Consider the following 14,169-nt stretch of genomic DNA (forward strand, 5'->3'; position numbering starts at 1 on the left):
GTACATACAGTACTGTACAACCAACAGTCTCTATGCTGATAATTTTTCTTACGTTTAAAAGTATCAAATGTATTGTCTGATAAGCTTGATGCACACACATTATTGCCTGTATATATGCACCACTGCTGTTTTGGGATCAGCGTTATGTAATATATTGGACATACTTGGCTAATTTCTGTAGATATTAAACATGACATGATGGCAAATAAATGAATTACACCTGTCAGATATTCGTTTGTGTGTACATGGTAAAATCAGCTTATTAACCACATAAACCCTATAGTGGCCCCATTCTGGGGATGTCATAATAGGCAAACATTCATCAAAAATAACAGATCTACAAGCTTGCGACACGGTGTGCGCTTGTAGATCGGCTATTTAATATACAACCAAGTATGTAGGGTTTAAGTGGTTAATGTCAAGTATGAGCATAAAAAATGGACCACCGTCCACTGCTTCAAGCCTTTCTTATTATGAACTCTACAAATCTGAGGAACCATGAAAAGTGAGGGGGTTTCAGAAAATCTGATCTGAAGGGCTTCAAACCCACTTCAGAATAGAATATAGTCTCTGTCGGGTGGAAACCTCATTTGTCCAAAACTGTTACTTTTCAGGATTCAAATAAAAAAAATAGCAAAAGTAAGCAGATCTACAAGCTCAAAACATGTCGCTTCACGCCACATTTTGAGCAGATCTGCTACTTTTGATACTTTTGTGTGACACTGTAGTTAGTATGATCAAGTAGGATGTTAATTTACAACAAAAAAAAACTTTAAAAAAGGTTCAAATATGGAGATGAAGAGGTTTCTGCCCGACAGCAACGATATGATGAGGCCTTTACAGGTCCACTTGACAAACATATTTTACTATGTAAATATATTCTATATCGCCACGTCTCTGCCCTAAAATAAAAGACCCCTCACAACCTCAAATTTCACTCATAGTCACCAAGGTAAACCTGTTTGGGGTGATTTGACTGAGAAACAGAACCGACACGACATAACAGGCACCAGTCACTACAATCCAGCTTACAGCATTAAAAAAATCAAATAATTTATTTCTGTGTTCTTTTTTTTCCCCCACATTAAATAAAAGCTATTGTTGGACATTTTCAGATCAAAATGAAAAGAGGAGAAAAGGGAAGAGGGGCAGGGAATCAAAAACAAAAATCTGACATGCAAAACGCCCCTTTTTTTTCTCTCTCCTCAGCACACTTTTATAGATGGCCGCAGGGTCAGGGGGCTGGTGCCGGTCGCCCCAAAGCCAGCTAGAGGCCCCTGTAGTTGGTTCTGGTGAGTGGAGCAGCTTAATTGCCGAGTCACGTTTTGCTTATTTCATCGGCAGACTGTTTTTGTTGGTTAAGCAAAAGGTCTTCCTGGGAGGGGCAGAGGATTGTGGGATTAGGTGTGGGAACGGTTGAGCCCAATTTATACCTCGTCACGCAACGGTATCTACTTGCCGAAAGCGACACCATCATGCAACGTGGTGTACAGTGGGCTTTTAGTGTAAGCTAGCTGGGACACGATGGCCACCCGAAGTCCATGAAAGTAAAAAGTCCTTCTTGTAAGACACAATTAAATTTGAACACTTAACTGGCAAAACAAGTCACATCTCGCTCTCTTTTGTGAACACAGTTGAGCCGTGACAAGGAGCAATTGGTACTGAGTATTGGGTTGTTCTTAGGCATTGCCACAGGCCACGGCTACAAACTTGAGATTGATGACAAAGTCCTATCAGTCGATGTTCATAGTCTAAGCTGAGCCGTTTGACTCATTGTGGCAGGCTGTAATGCCCATAAACCTAATGGCACTGCCAGAGTTTCACATGTCACAACATGGAGGGTGTAGGGGGGAGACCCATTCCACAAAAACCAGAACAAAGACAGTGCACAACTTATCACTGAACTGCCTCCTCATACACAGCTGGTTAGAAATATTGTAACAGGTTACACCTCTCCTGTCTGTTAGTCATCGTATGAAAGAGAAGAGTCAGACAGTGATGGGGTACAGACAGTAAAAGGTAAATTCATTAGGATCATGGCCCATATCAAAAGGATAGAAGACCCATACACCTCTATAAGAAACTCATAATAGACCAAGACGTCATCATTTTGATTGTGAGGGGAAGATTTAAACGGTTGAGATACTTAATTGCGCATGTTGCCACACACCGAAAATAGCAGATCTACATGCTACAAGCTTGTTGTAGATTAGCTATTTCTTCAGTAAGTGTGACACCAGCGACCAACTAAATATATGCATAAATCCGGAAAGATCTGTCACTGGTCTGTGACGGATAGGCAGAGGAAGAGAACAGCTTCAATAACCCTTCCTCTTTCATTCATGACATGAGCCGTTTACAACCTGCTCATTCTAGGAAAAGCTCCAAAAATCATCCAAGCACAGAAATCCACCAGAAACCTCAATAATAATAAAACTCAATCAATCAATCAATCACCCCCCCCCCCCCCCCCGCTCCACAAAATAACAAAAAAAAACTAAATAAAAAATAAAATCAACAGATTCACAAAAAAGGTGCTCTCGATATATCTGATGAACAAAGACCAAACACTCACATACAAATCTGTAAAGAAAAAAAAGGTATGTTCTCCCCCCCTCACCCCAAACACACAAACACAAACATACACAGGTTGTGTGGGTCGACAGGTCTGTAAACATGTACTCTCCCCTTCAGCTCGCGGCCTCACAGGCTCCATTCATTTCGACTGAACTGCACTATAAGAGGAATAAACGCAATAAATCAATTTCCAGCCATTTCCTCAACGCATCTCAGAGTGAGAGGGATAATCTCAGTTTATTTCTATTTTATGGCTAAGGTTTATGACTGTGCTGAAACGGAAGAATTACATAAATTGACATTTTTTATTGGGTCAAGCGAGACCATGAGGCCTAATTTATGATGTCAGTCGCCAAAAACAACTTATTCTCATGCAAAATATTATTTTAATCGATCTAATACAATATCTGCGATTCTGAATATTCACTTTGGACGTCTCTCACTGGAACAAGAAAGAAAACACAGGTGCAATGATCTGTGTGAATTGTAGGCAGGATCAAAGTGCATAGACTTGTAGTTGCATTACTTGACTCACTACCGTTTATCTAAACTCAGATTCCAACACAAATGTTCAGACCTTTTTTGTGGAAGGTATTCAAACAGCGACAATCCGCAGAAGACATACGTTTTAAGTTGATGGCGGGTTTTGGCGGTTTATTCTCCCTTTCAAGCTTTGCTAACGATCGACACATTTGTCTCCTAGTCCTGTGTTATCAGATCCCAAAAGAAAATAGTAGCCCTAATCGGGGAGAGTTTAAGAATGTGTGCTTTCCTTCCAGGCCCATTACTAACTAGTCCTTTTGTCCTTGTTAGGAGTGGGTTGGAACAAAAGCCTGCACCATAGAGCGCTGTGGTTTCCCTGTGTGGGGCCTCTGAAAAGTAGAGACACAAAATCTAGACAGAACTGATTCCACACCATTGTCAAAATAACAACAAACACACATCATACACACACACACACACACACACACACACACACACACACACATACTGCAGCAATTGCAAAAAGAAGTGCATCTGACCTTTGTTCATTTTACTATAGTTAAAACGAAGAAAACCAACATTTACTAATGCAAAGTGTCTTTGCCATGTGGTGAATTGGAGCATCCTGGTGCATGTGTGTTTTTCCCAGGTGGGCATGTCTTCTGATGTTCGGGAGGTTGGTAGTGCATCAAAGTTAGCAGGGCACCTGGGAAACATGATGCGAGCTGGACTCAAAAGCTGTGGCCAGCATGAGGTCGTACAGGTGTATGGTGGAACAATCTAGATAAGCCGAGAGCCAACAAAAACAAAAAGAATAAAATATAAATCTGCTAAGAATACTTGTCTTTTCTTCCTTTTATCATCAGCGCACACGTGCGCAAACACTCGCGCGCACAAACACTCGCACCCACACACACGCGCGCACGCCGCACACAGAGCATATTCAAACAAGAATCCAGCATGTTTATAATACTAGCCCCCTCCAGTCTGATGCTGACGCCAGGCCAGAAGGAGACCAGAGCCCAGTGTCCAGCCTGTTAGCAGGCAGAACTCCCGGGCCGTGATCTGTATGAGTGGTGGTGGGTATAGTGGCACTTGTAACCAAAGAGTAATAAGGATCATTCTAAGGGTAAGGGTGACGACATTGGTATCAGCTGTTATGCAGCCGATGTGTATCCAATTTTGGGCATAGGCGGGATTTTCAAAAATCTAAAAAGTTAATGGGCCTACAGTAAAGTGGTTAAATGAAATAAAGTTCTGTTTATTTTTATTATATCTTTATACTTATTGGCTTGTTGATTGTATAATTTAAGTTAAATGTTCTTTTCATATACTGAAGTTTAATATACATTGTACACTTAATTTAAAAAGGAAAAGTTGTATCTGTCAGAAGGTTATTTGTGTTTATTTTTATTTAGTTTGCTTATAAGTTAAACGTTCTCAAATAGAAACTTTAATCAAATCAAAGTTTTTCAAATCGAATCGGACCTATAAATCTGGCATCAGTCGATAGACAGACACAGTAGATAGATACATACCACCCCAAGGGCTCTGTGGAAGAAAAAGCAAGCCAGAATGAGAGTCTGATTCTCCTTTAAGGGACATTTTGCCGTGCCTGGCAGTGCATTTGCAGGGGGATGCGGGGGAAAGAAATGTAATAAAAGAAAAAGAACATCCACATCCACTCTTCCTTTGGGGATTGGAGGGACTGAAAGCTGAGGAACAGAATGATCCACCATTTTGGGGCAAAGTCGGAGCTGCTAAGGGGGAGTGATTTGTTTAAGCTACCTGCTTTGCACCAAAAAGTTCTTGTTTACGCGGAGGAAAGCTTATGTGTGTGTGTGTGTGTGTGTGTGGAGGGGGGAGTTAAGTCTCAGACCAGGCTGAGATCTGAGCTATTGCGAATTCACACGTACTCGTCACGCATGTCCCCTGACGCGTTAAAATAAAAGCATCTGCCCTGATGGTGGAGACAGGACGGCAAACAGGCGCTGTCCTCGCTTCAGGACAAGGGACAACACAGATGCAGTTTTTTTCCGCCCAAGTAGGCACTAACACACACACACACACACACACACACACACACACACACACGCATTTTGCATACATAAACGCACTCACACAAACCAACCACATCTCCTATCTGTGCCCACACACACACACACACAAGCACACAGAAACAGGCTATACACCCCCCCCTTTTTCCGAAAACACAAGGCGGTACAAACACTCAGTCACACTATAGACTTTTCCATCCTCTGTCTAACTCACCAAGAAAAGAGAGAAAAGAAACACAAAAATAAACTCCACAAATATTTTCTTCCGAGTCTGTGGTGGGTCACCCCCCCTCCCCTAACTCATGTGTCCTGGTTTGACTTGGTGTTGGTTTTCCTGTGTTCAGGTGAATAACTTTGTGTGGTGGTGCCTCCTTCTCTGAGCGGTGGCGCTTCCACACGCAAAGACACGCGGCCTACCCGCCTCGAGTTGCCTCACACCTCACTTCCTGGTCAACAAGGGGTCCAAGCTTGAAGGTCAAAAAGGTCATCTGGTCCGAGGCAAGGTCATCCAGGAGACCCTTCACTGCCCCTCCTCTCCCCCCCACCCACGGCCCTTTATTCCTCCTCTTAGAGTCCAACAACTATAAGGGCCATATTCATAAAAACTTTTGGTGGGATTAATAGTCCTTTTTAAGCCTCAGGATGAGTTCTTTGAAGAGGTCGGGGACCAAAGAAAATAAATGGGGTGTGTGTCGATGCATATGAACTCAACTTTTATGTTTGTTGTAGGTGTACTGCGTATGAGTACTCTATGCACGTACGTGTGTGTGTGTGTGTGTGTGTGTGTGTGTGTGTGTGTGTGCGTGTGCGTGTGTGTGTATGAGCATGTGTCTATAGTCTATGTGTGTATGCGTGTAAAAAAGAAAAGGGGGGTGAAATGACGGGGCAGGACTGAGGCTGTTGAGCTGATCGTCAGAGGAGGTGAGCAACACTCCACTGCCCACCACACACCCCCCACCCCCCTCCGTCCAATTTCCTTTGTTTTGTGTTCCTCTAGCGGAGCCACAGTTTGAGTCGCAGGGCATCCACTCCATTCAGGTAGTATCTGAACAGCCGCTTGTCTCTGACAAAGCCTAGGTTCTCATACAGCTTCAGGGCTGACTTGTTGGTGATCTCCGTCTCCAACACGACCTGCGGAGATGGGGAGGTGGACAGCCATGTCAGTGTGGACACGTTTCAACGTCCGAGGAGCCGAACAAAAGTCATTTTTACTCTTATGCACAAGTATCTGTATATGAATCCTCGCAATGTCCGAGGAGACAAAAAAATAATCTTTTTTTACTCTTAAGTATCTGTATATGTTAACAAAAGTATTTTTTTCTCTTATGTACCTGTATACACGATGTAACAATAAAGAACCTTGAGCTGTCAAGTTACTGAGTTGACCACTTTCAACCTGCCGTCCTTATTTTGGGCATGTCATTATTGCCGAGAATTGTCAAACATCGGCCATCTACAAACTCACAATACTGCACAATGCAACGTGGTCACGTTGTGAGTTTATGGATCACTCATTTCATTTTCCGCCATGTGAGCCCATCATACAACGTATGAAATAGGACACTCAATGGAGGTAGTTGGGAGTGGTTAATGGAGAAACGGATGTATAAATAGAGCAATGCGGAATATATTCCCTTCTCCCCCCAAAACTCTGTTTGAATGAAATCAGTCAGCAGATATTTGTTTTGGGATTGTTTTTCTTGACTCAAAAATGCACCCAACTCATGTGTCGCTGACTGGTGTGGATGCTGTTGTTGCGATGCACACAAAGCACCGCCTGTTCACACACTGAAACCAACTCCACCTTTATCTTAGGGTGATTACATTGATAATGTTCAGGAAAGTATGATGTTTCATGTCTTGCAAGTGGCTGATTGGTAAAAGACTTCAATAAATGTATTCTGATTCATCACCTCCACCAAACTTGCAGACATAGCAAAAATAATTACTTTACATGATATAAAGAAAAGAAACAGATTATTTGCATTTCATCCAAATTTGTGTAAGACAACTCGTGACGAGGAACAAAAGGGGGGAAAGGGCACAGCAATACGGTGACATAAAAAGGTTATCCTTTTGTCTGATGCAGCAAGGGAAGGGGGACAAACACGGAATCATTCTCAAACTGTTTTCTTGACTCAAAAATGCACCCAACTCATTTTTTTCTCTTATGTACCTGTATACACGATGTAACAATAAAGAACCTTGAGCTGTCAAGTTACTGAGTTGACCACTTTCAACCTGCCGTCCTTATTTTGGGCATGTCATTATTGCCGAGAATTGTCAAACATCGGCCATCTACAAACTCACAATACTGCACAATGCAACGTGGTCACGTTGTGAGTTTATGGATCACTCATTTCATTTTCCGCCATGTGAGCCCATCATACAACGTATGAAATAGGACACTCAATGGAGGTAGTTGGGAGTGGTTAATGGAGAAACGGATGTATAAATAGAGCAATGCGGAATATATTCCCTTCTCCCCCCAAAACTCTGTTTGAATGAAATCAGTCAGCAGATATTTGTTTTGGGATTGTTTTTCTTGACTCAAAAATGCACCCAACTCATGTGTCGCTGACTGGTGTGGATGCTGTTGTTGCGATGCACACAAAGCACCGCCTGTTCACACACTGAAACCAACTCCACCTTTATCTTAGGGTGATTACATTGATAATGTTCAGGAAAGTATGATGTTTCATGTCTTGCAAGTGGCTGATTGGTAAAAGACTTCAATAAATGTATTCTGATTCATCACCTCCACCAAACTTGCAGACATAGCAAAAATAATTACTTTACATGATATAAAGAAAAGAAACAGATTATTTGCATTTCATCCAAATTTGTGTAAGACAACTCGTGACGAGGAACAAAAGGGGGGAAAGGGCACAGCAATACGGTGACATAAAAAGGTTATCCTTTTGTCTGATGCAGCAAGGGAAGGGGGACAAACACGGAATCATTCTCAAACTGTCCGTCTCAAATTTCTGCTCTATCATTTGATTTGAAATAATTTAAACAACACTGTTTGTGTTGCACGTAGGAATAAGTGACTGAGTTAGTGGGCAGGCGTGAGTAAACAAGTGTGTAAAAGAGTTTGTATTGGTGACACGTTCCCTGCACATGTATTTATATGCGTCAATTCCCTGTATCTGCATCTATATTCTGTGGGCCCTTGAGGCAAAAATGTATACAAAACTCCTGTTAAAGACTGGAAAAGAGACAGTCTGGAGTCAGTTGTCTTACCTCGTCACAGTCGCCCTCTACCATGGCATAGATAGCCTTCTTTACCAAGTTAGTACCTGAAACAGAAGGTACACACACAGATCAGCCAAACCACATACGTAGATAAGAAGCACACAATGGCTAATGTAAGCAGCCCTTGGTTTGTGTATTGTCCTCGTTTAGTCCAGAAGTTCATTTCATAGAACGTGCAAAGCAAAGTGACTGAGCACGCTGACAGAACATGTACGTAGAACTTATTTAAAGACATTTGCAATAAACAGGGTTCACTCTTTGTACAGCGCGGTAGTGTAGCACAATACAGTACATTGATCAGTAGTCTGTGCAGCGTACCACAAGTCACTGGAGTACAGTGTAGTACAGTGATATAGAATTAATCAGTATAGTACAGTACGGCGTAACAGAGTATGCTGTAGTTCATTAGAGAGTGGTACAGTGTAATGGAGTACAGTGTATAACAGAGTGTACTTATAGTACAGTATAGTGACGTAGAGTAGAAAAGAGTACAGCAGGGTTTCTGCCAGCGTATTGCAAGCCTGGCATGCCGCCGTGCCTAAGTTGCCCCCTGACTGGCCTACACATTGTGGAAATACTCTCTGAAATGTACAGTTTAGTAGTCTTGACTCAATGTCCTGCCCGCAGCATTGTCGGATTGGTTGAAACAGGGAAAATAAAGAGTAAATAGCCAATCAACGCTCTACTCGATATTTGTGGGAGAGATGCGGGAAAATCCAAAGCAACAGTACAGAAGCATGTTCCTTGGCTGAGAGGCAAGAAGACTGTAAGAAGAGCATACTAAGGTTTAGGTTACACAGTATATAACTCAATCAAAAGAGCATATTGTTGCTGTCAGACAGAAGAAAACTCTTATCTCCATATTTTAACCTTGTTTTTTCGTAAAGTAACGCTCTACTAGATCATACTACAGCATCACACAAAAGTATCAAAATTAGGAGATCTGCAAGCTCGAAACGCGGCGCCGTGTTTAGAGCTTGTAGATCTGCTACTTTTGAATTTGAATCCTGAAAAGTAACACTTTTGGACATATGAGGTTTCCACCTGACAGAGACGATATTAAAGTTACAGAATTCATAATATGGGAATGTAATTTTACTCTCTCGTTTGCTCACTAACTTCCTCTCACTCTCTATCTGTCACTCTCTCTGACTCTCACACACACACCTACCCTCACAAACAATTGACTTGAAAACATTGTGCTGCGCCCGACGTGAATGCACCTCAAAAAGGAAATGTGAAAGTAGTCGAGACAAGAGTGTGGAACTTCTTGATAATACATGTAATCCACGGATGAATAAAGCTATTTTTGCAGCTAATGTCTTAGTTATGGCAGCATTGTTGTTGTGAAGCAGTTTTTACTAATAGGATAAGTGTTTAAAAAGAAACATTTGGCAAAGGAGACAGACGGTAGGGGGAGAAGTGCTTTGGTGTGACTGTCAAAGGGAGGGGGGGTGGGGAGATGCATGCAAGTGGGCGGTGACAAAGTCAAAGCCAGTATTTGTAATGAGCTAAAAACGAGAAAAAACAACCAGGTGCTCACAGGAGATAAAAGTACTACAATTATAAAGTGCTCGTGGTGCTTCTAGGATCAGCAGGAATAAACACTGAAGAAACCAGAGGAGCGCTGAGCTCTCCAAGTGCTTGGATTTAGAGTGTGTGAAGCTTGGTGTTGTTTGACTGATTTTTTTTTATATTGACCAAAAATTAATATCAGTCCAAAATATTGTTTTATCGGTATCCTTGATTATTAATAATCAATATTGGATTCCATCCATGATTCTTTTTTTCTTCATTTTTTAAAATATGTTTTGGCTTGTTTCTGCCTTTATTGATAGTATACAGTATATAGACAGGAAATGGGGAGAGAGAGACGGGGAGTTACACGCAGCAAAGGTCGTCGGGATCGGGACTCGAACCAGCGACACGTTGCATTGGATCCTAGAACTATAGGGCTCTGCCTTAACGCTGCCATCAGCCTGTGTTGGGCTGTCAGCCCCTGATAAAAGGTTCTTGACACAAGTCGAGTCTTGCATAGCCAGACTATTCCACAATCTCAGAATGTCATATAGTCTGGAACTACACCACCTGAAAGGCGATTAAGGAAACCGTCATTTGTTCGTCACTTCTGTTCAGAAATATATTTAAAAATATCTTCACATTTTATTTTTTAATTTCTATTTCTGATAAGCAGCAAGCTATATCGGCTTAGATTATTTCGATTTTCATTAGGACAAATTTGCGCGACTACAACGATGAAATAAAAGCAGGGGGGAGACATCCGCTTTACTCACGGCTCATTTTCAGCACTTCCTTTGCACAGACTGTATGACGGAAGCATTTGAAAATTGTGTAAGTCAACACTGCTGGCTCGAGAGACTAGACCGAGCCTAACAACTTGTCTGGGGGAAACGCTGGTACAGTGCACTACAGTTAAGTACAGTGCAATGCAGTGCAAAAGTGGCTGAGGGCCTCACCGATGCTTTTCCTCCTGTGCTTGGAGTCCACAGCCAGCATGGCGATGTAGCCGCGACGGAACATTTTCTTGTGCATGTCCAACTTACACACGATGGCTCCAACACACTCCTGCTCCACCATGGCCTGAGATACACACACAGAAACATGTTATTCCTGACAGTTCATCTTCAAAGCATTTTATGACAGGAAAGAGAGGCTAGAGAGAGGGGAAACATGCGATACAAGTATTCACGTTGTAATTATGTGGTCGTCAGCTCACTAACTTGGTTGAGCCACCAGGACATCCTCTTTCTCACACACTCACACTCACACACACACACACACACACACACACACACACACACACACACACACACACACTCTCCTGGAGTGACCGGTGCAAGCTCAGCTCACTCTGCCAACACAGTAGCTGACCTGTCTCTGACCCTGGTTGCGAAGCATTTCCTCTTGTCATGTGCTGCATTCAAGGCAACAGTGGGTTTTCAGCCTCCAAGTGAGAAGAGATGGTGACATGATGACATCGTAAACAGGCACACTGTGGTTCTGAACATTTCGTACATTTCATATTCTACTGTAATCAAATTAAAGAAAATCTCCACACCGACACGGATTTATTTAAGTAACGGATTTTCTTTCATTTGATTACATGACAAACTTCTGATCCAGCAGCCATTCTAGTAGGTTTGGTAAGTGCGTGTCTTCTGCACTTTTTGTCGTATCACTGTGAAGATATTTTGGTAGTACTTTATGAGATGGATATTTTTATTGAACAGCTCTACCCAGTTGGGCAGGGTAATTCTACAGGTTTGGAGTAGATAGTGTCATATCAGTCCTGTCATGGTGCCTTAGTCTCCCACCCATTCAAAAGAGGATAGCCACTTCAAGCAAATCATTTCTTTACAACTTTTTATCGATTTATAGTTGATTAAATTATCATCTTGACATCTTCATATATTGAAATGAGGGCAGTATGTTAGGTCACGAAAGTGGTGTGCGGTGTGCCATTGTCACCAAGTGTGCATTTGTTGAAGTTGGCCAAACTAAAGCGACTGTGAAAACATCTCAGATTCTGCTAAATACGCTGTCCTGACTGCAGCACCGTCCAAGGCTATAAAAACTCCCTGTCAGGCCTTGTGCACTGAGGGATATTTATAAGTGGTTGTTGTTGGCTGTATGCATTTGTGTACGTGGGCCAACACTACATAGCACCACTGTGTTCAGCTGCCTCTTGTGACTGACAGGCTGACAGGTGATTATTTAAGTGCACTGACCAGGCCTTGTACTGTACATACCAACTCCAGCAGTAGACAGAGACACACCCTATATCTCAGATAAACATTGAGAGGATGCAGTTATACCTTCTTACCAGCGAAGATAGAAAACAGGCTTAATACCACATGAACCCACCTATTATGGGCATGTCAAAATAGGTGAACATTAGGCAAAAATCGATGAACATTCAGCTAAGATAGAAGATTTTTACAAGCAAGATCTGCTATTCAATGCAGATTCACTATTTGAATTACAAATATTTGAATACAAATATATATACTTAGGGTAAGTGGTTAAGGAGACCTGGGAAAATGCCATCTGCGGGGAAAACAGGTTTTAAGAGGACAACCGGCTCAGATCATAATGCAGCTTGAATATATATCTCCATTACAAGCAGTCAGACCAGTGCAGAGCAGAGCTGCTGGTAAAGATGGTTCTACTCACCAGAAAGCAGAGCTGGGGCCAGTTGTGGATGAAGTACCTATAAGTGTAAATGGAATAAGGCTCAGACAAGTCCTTGGTGATCAGTCTCATGATCCATGGCATCTGTAACTCGGACTCGTAGCGGACGTAATGGATCCCGTGGCTATCCTTCAGATCCAGTCTGGCCAGCTCTGCCGCGGGGGGCTGCAGCTGCAGCTGCTGCCTTGCTGCCGGGTCGAGGCGTGTCTCAACGTCGCTCGTCGTCGACTCCCAGGCGCCGCCGTGATCGGGGGGCTCGCCCGGCGGTGGTCGCGGCGGTTCCGTGGGGCAACACTCCCCGGTGTCCGGGTGGCTTTGCACAGCCTCAGTCCTTGTGATGCTCAGCATTCCGTTCATGGTGTTGTTGTTCAGGAGAGGGTGGCCGCCGGTGCTTTTCGAACGGGGGCCTCCTCCTTCGTGGTGGCAATGCTCGCTGTTGTTGGTGTCGCTCGGTGTCCCCTCCTCCTCCTCCTCCTCCTCCACGGTGTCACAGTTGTCATCGGACGGTCTGCTAGGATTGTCGGCTCGGTTCTCCGCGTGCTGGTGGCTGTCAGCGTCCTCCGAGGGGCTGATCATGCCGTTCAGCTGCTGCTGTTCCTGGGCTTGCATCTTGAGGTGGAGCGCCGTCGGGTTAGCATGCGATGATAACATGTTCTTCTGATTGTTCTTGATCGCTTGTCGCTTGCCCTCCTCGCCGACCTGCGACTCCTTCCCGGTGACACCGGTGGTGGCACTGGGGTCCTCCCTGCCGCGGCCCGTCTGCCCGTCCTCCCCGGACTCCGCGCTCCTACCCCCGGGGAAGGGAGTAATTTCGGCCGGGGATGCAGGCAATGCGCTACTAGGCCCAGTCGGCACTGTAGCCATCCCACCGCATTAAGGGGGAGATTTGCACTTTGAAGGCGTTATACGCGATCGCATTCACGGCGTGGAGGTCTTCGCTGACGGGAACACAAGTCACTTCTCCGAATGTTTCATAGATCGGAGGATTCGTCCGGAGCTACGGGTTTCCCCTGCGACGTTTGGCGTTGCTTTCTCCTCGATTTCTCGGCTGCCGGAAAGTGCTGTCGAAGCAAATGTCATTGCGACAGCACAGGGGGAGCCGCTTTACGACAGTGGTGGTGAAATGCATCTCATGCTCACATAATGACCTGCCTGTTTTAACTCTATGCTCTGTCCTAAATGTACAATGTTTTATCACTGGTCAATTCACATTTATTTGTACTAAAGTTTTTAATGTATTAAAAAGTTAACAACCCTAACTTTGGGTCGGGACACACTTGACTTAATGTTGGGACACACTTGACTTAATGTTTCTTAAAATAAGGAGATAGCATTCACTTATCTAATTTTGTATAATGCAAACAATGTGATGCAGCATCATTATGGGTATGTGTGTGGTTTTGATTGATTGATGTACTTTATTTAGTAAGACATGAGAACAGTACATGACAGTACATAACAGTACATGGAAGTACAAATTCGCAATACAAGGTCTACTAAACTGGATAGCTCAGTTAAGCACGTAGCTTGTTTAAGATGAGATCCCCACGCACACAAATCATGGTGTGGCTGCACAGCAGTC

The 14,169-nt window shown here is 43.4% G+C and overlaps 1 protein-coding gene across 1 annotated transcript; it reads right to left on the minus strand.

The window, feature by feature from the left end:
* Positions 1-1,036: 1,036 nt before the first annotated feature.
* On the minus strand, positions 1,037-13,837 carry naa30 (N-alpha-acetyltransferase 30, NatC catalytic subunit). Its single transcript, XM_084082450.1, has 4 exons — positions 12,570-13,837; positions 10,853-10,976; positions 8,364-8,419; positions 1,037-6,248 (listed from the first exon to the last, which is right to left on the minus strand). Exons 1-4 carry the CDS (start codon positions 13,449-13,451, stop codon positions 6,111-6,113), a joined length of 1,200 nt encoding a protein of 399 aa, XP_083938576.1. The 5' UTR covers positions 13,452-13,837; the 3' UTR covers positions 1,037-6,110.
* Positions 13,838-14,169: the final 332 nt, after the last annotated feature.

Source organism: Gymnoscopelus microlampas (genome assembly GCF_963454915.1).
Source record: "Gymnoscopelus microlampas genome assembly, chromosome: 16".
Taxonomy (NCBI): domain Eukaryota; kingdom Metazoa; phylum Chordata; class Actinopteri; order Myctophiformes; family Myctophidae; genus Gymnoscopelus; species Gymnoscopelus microlampas.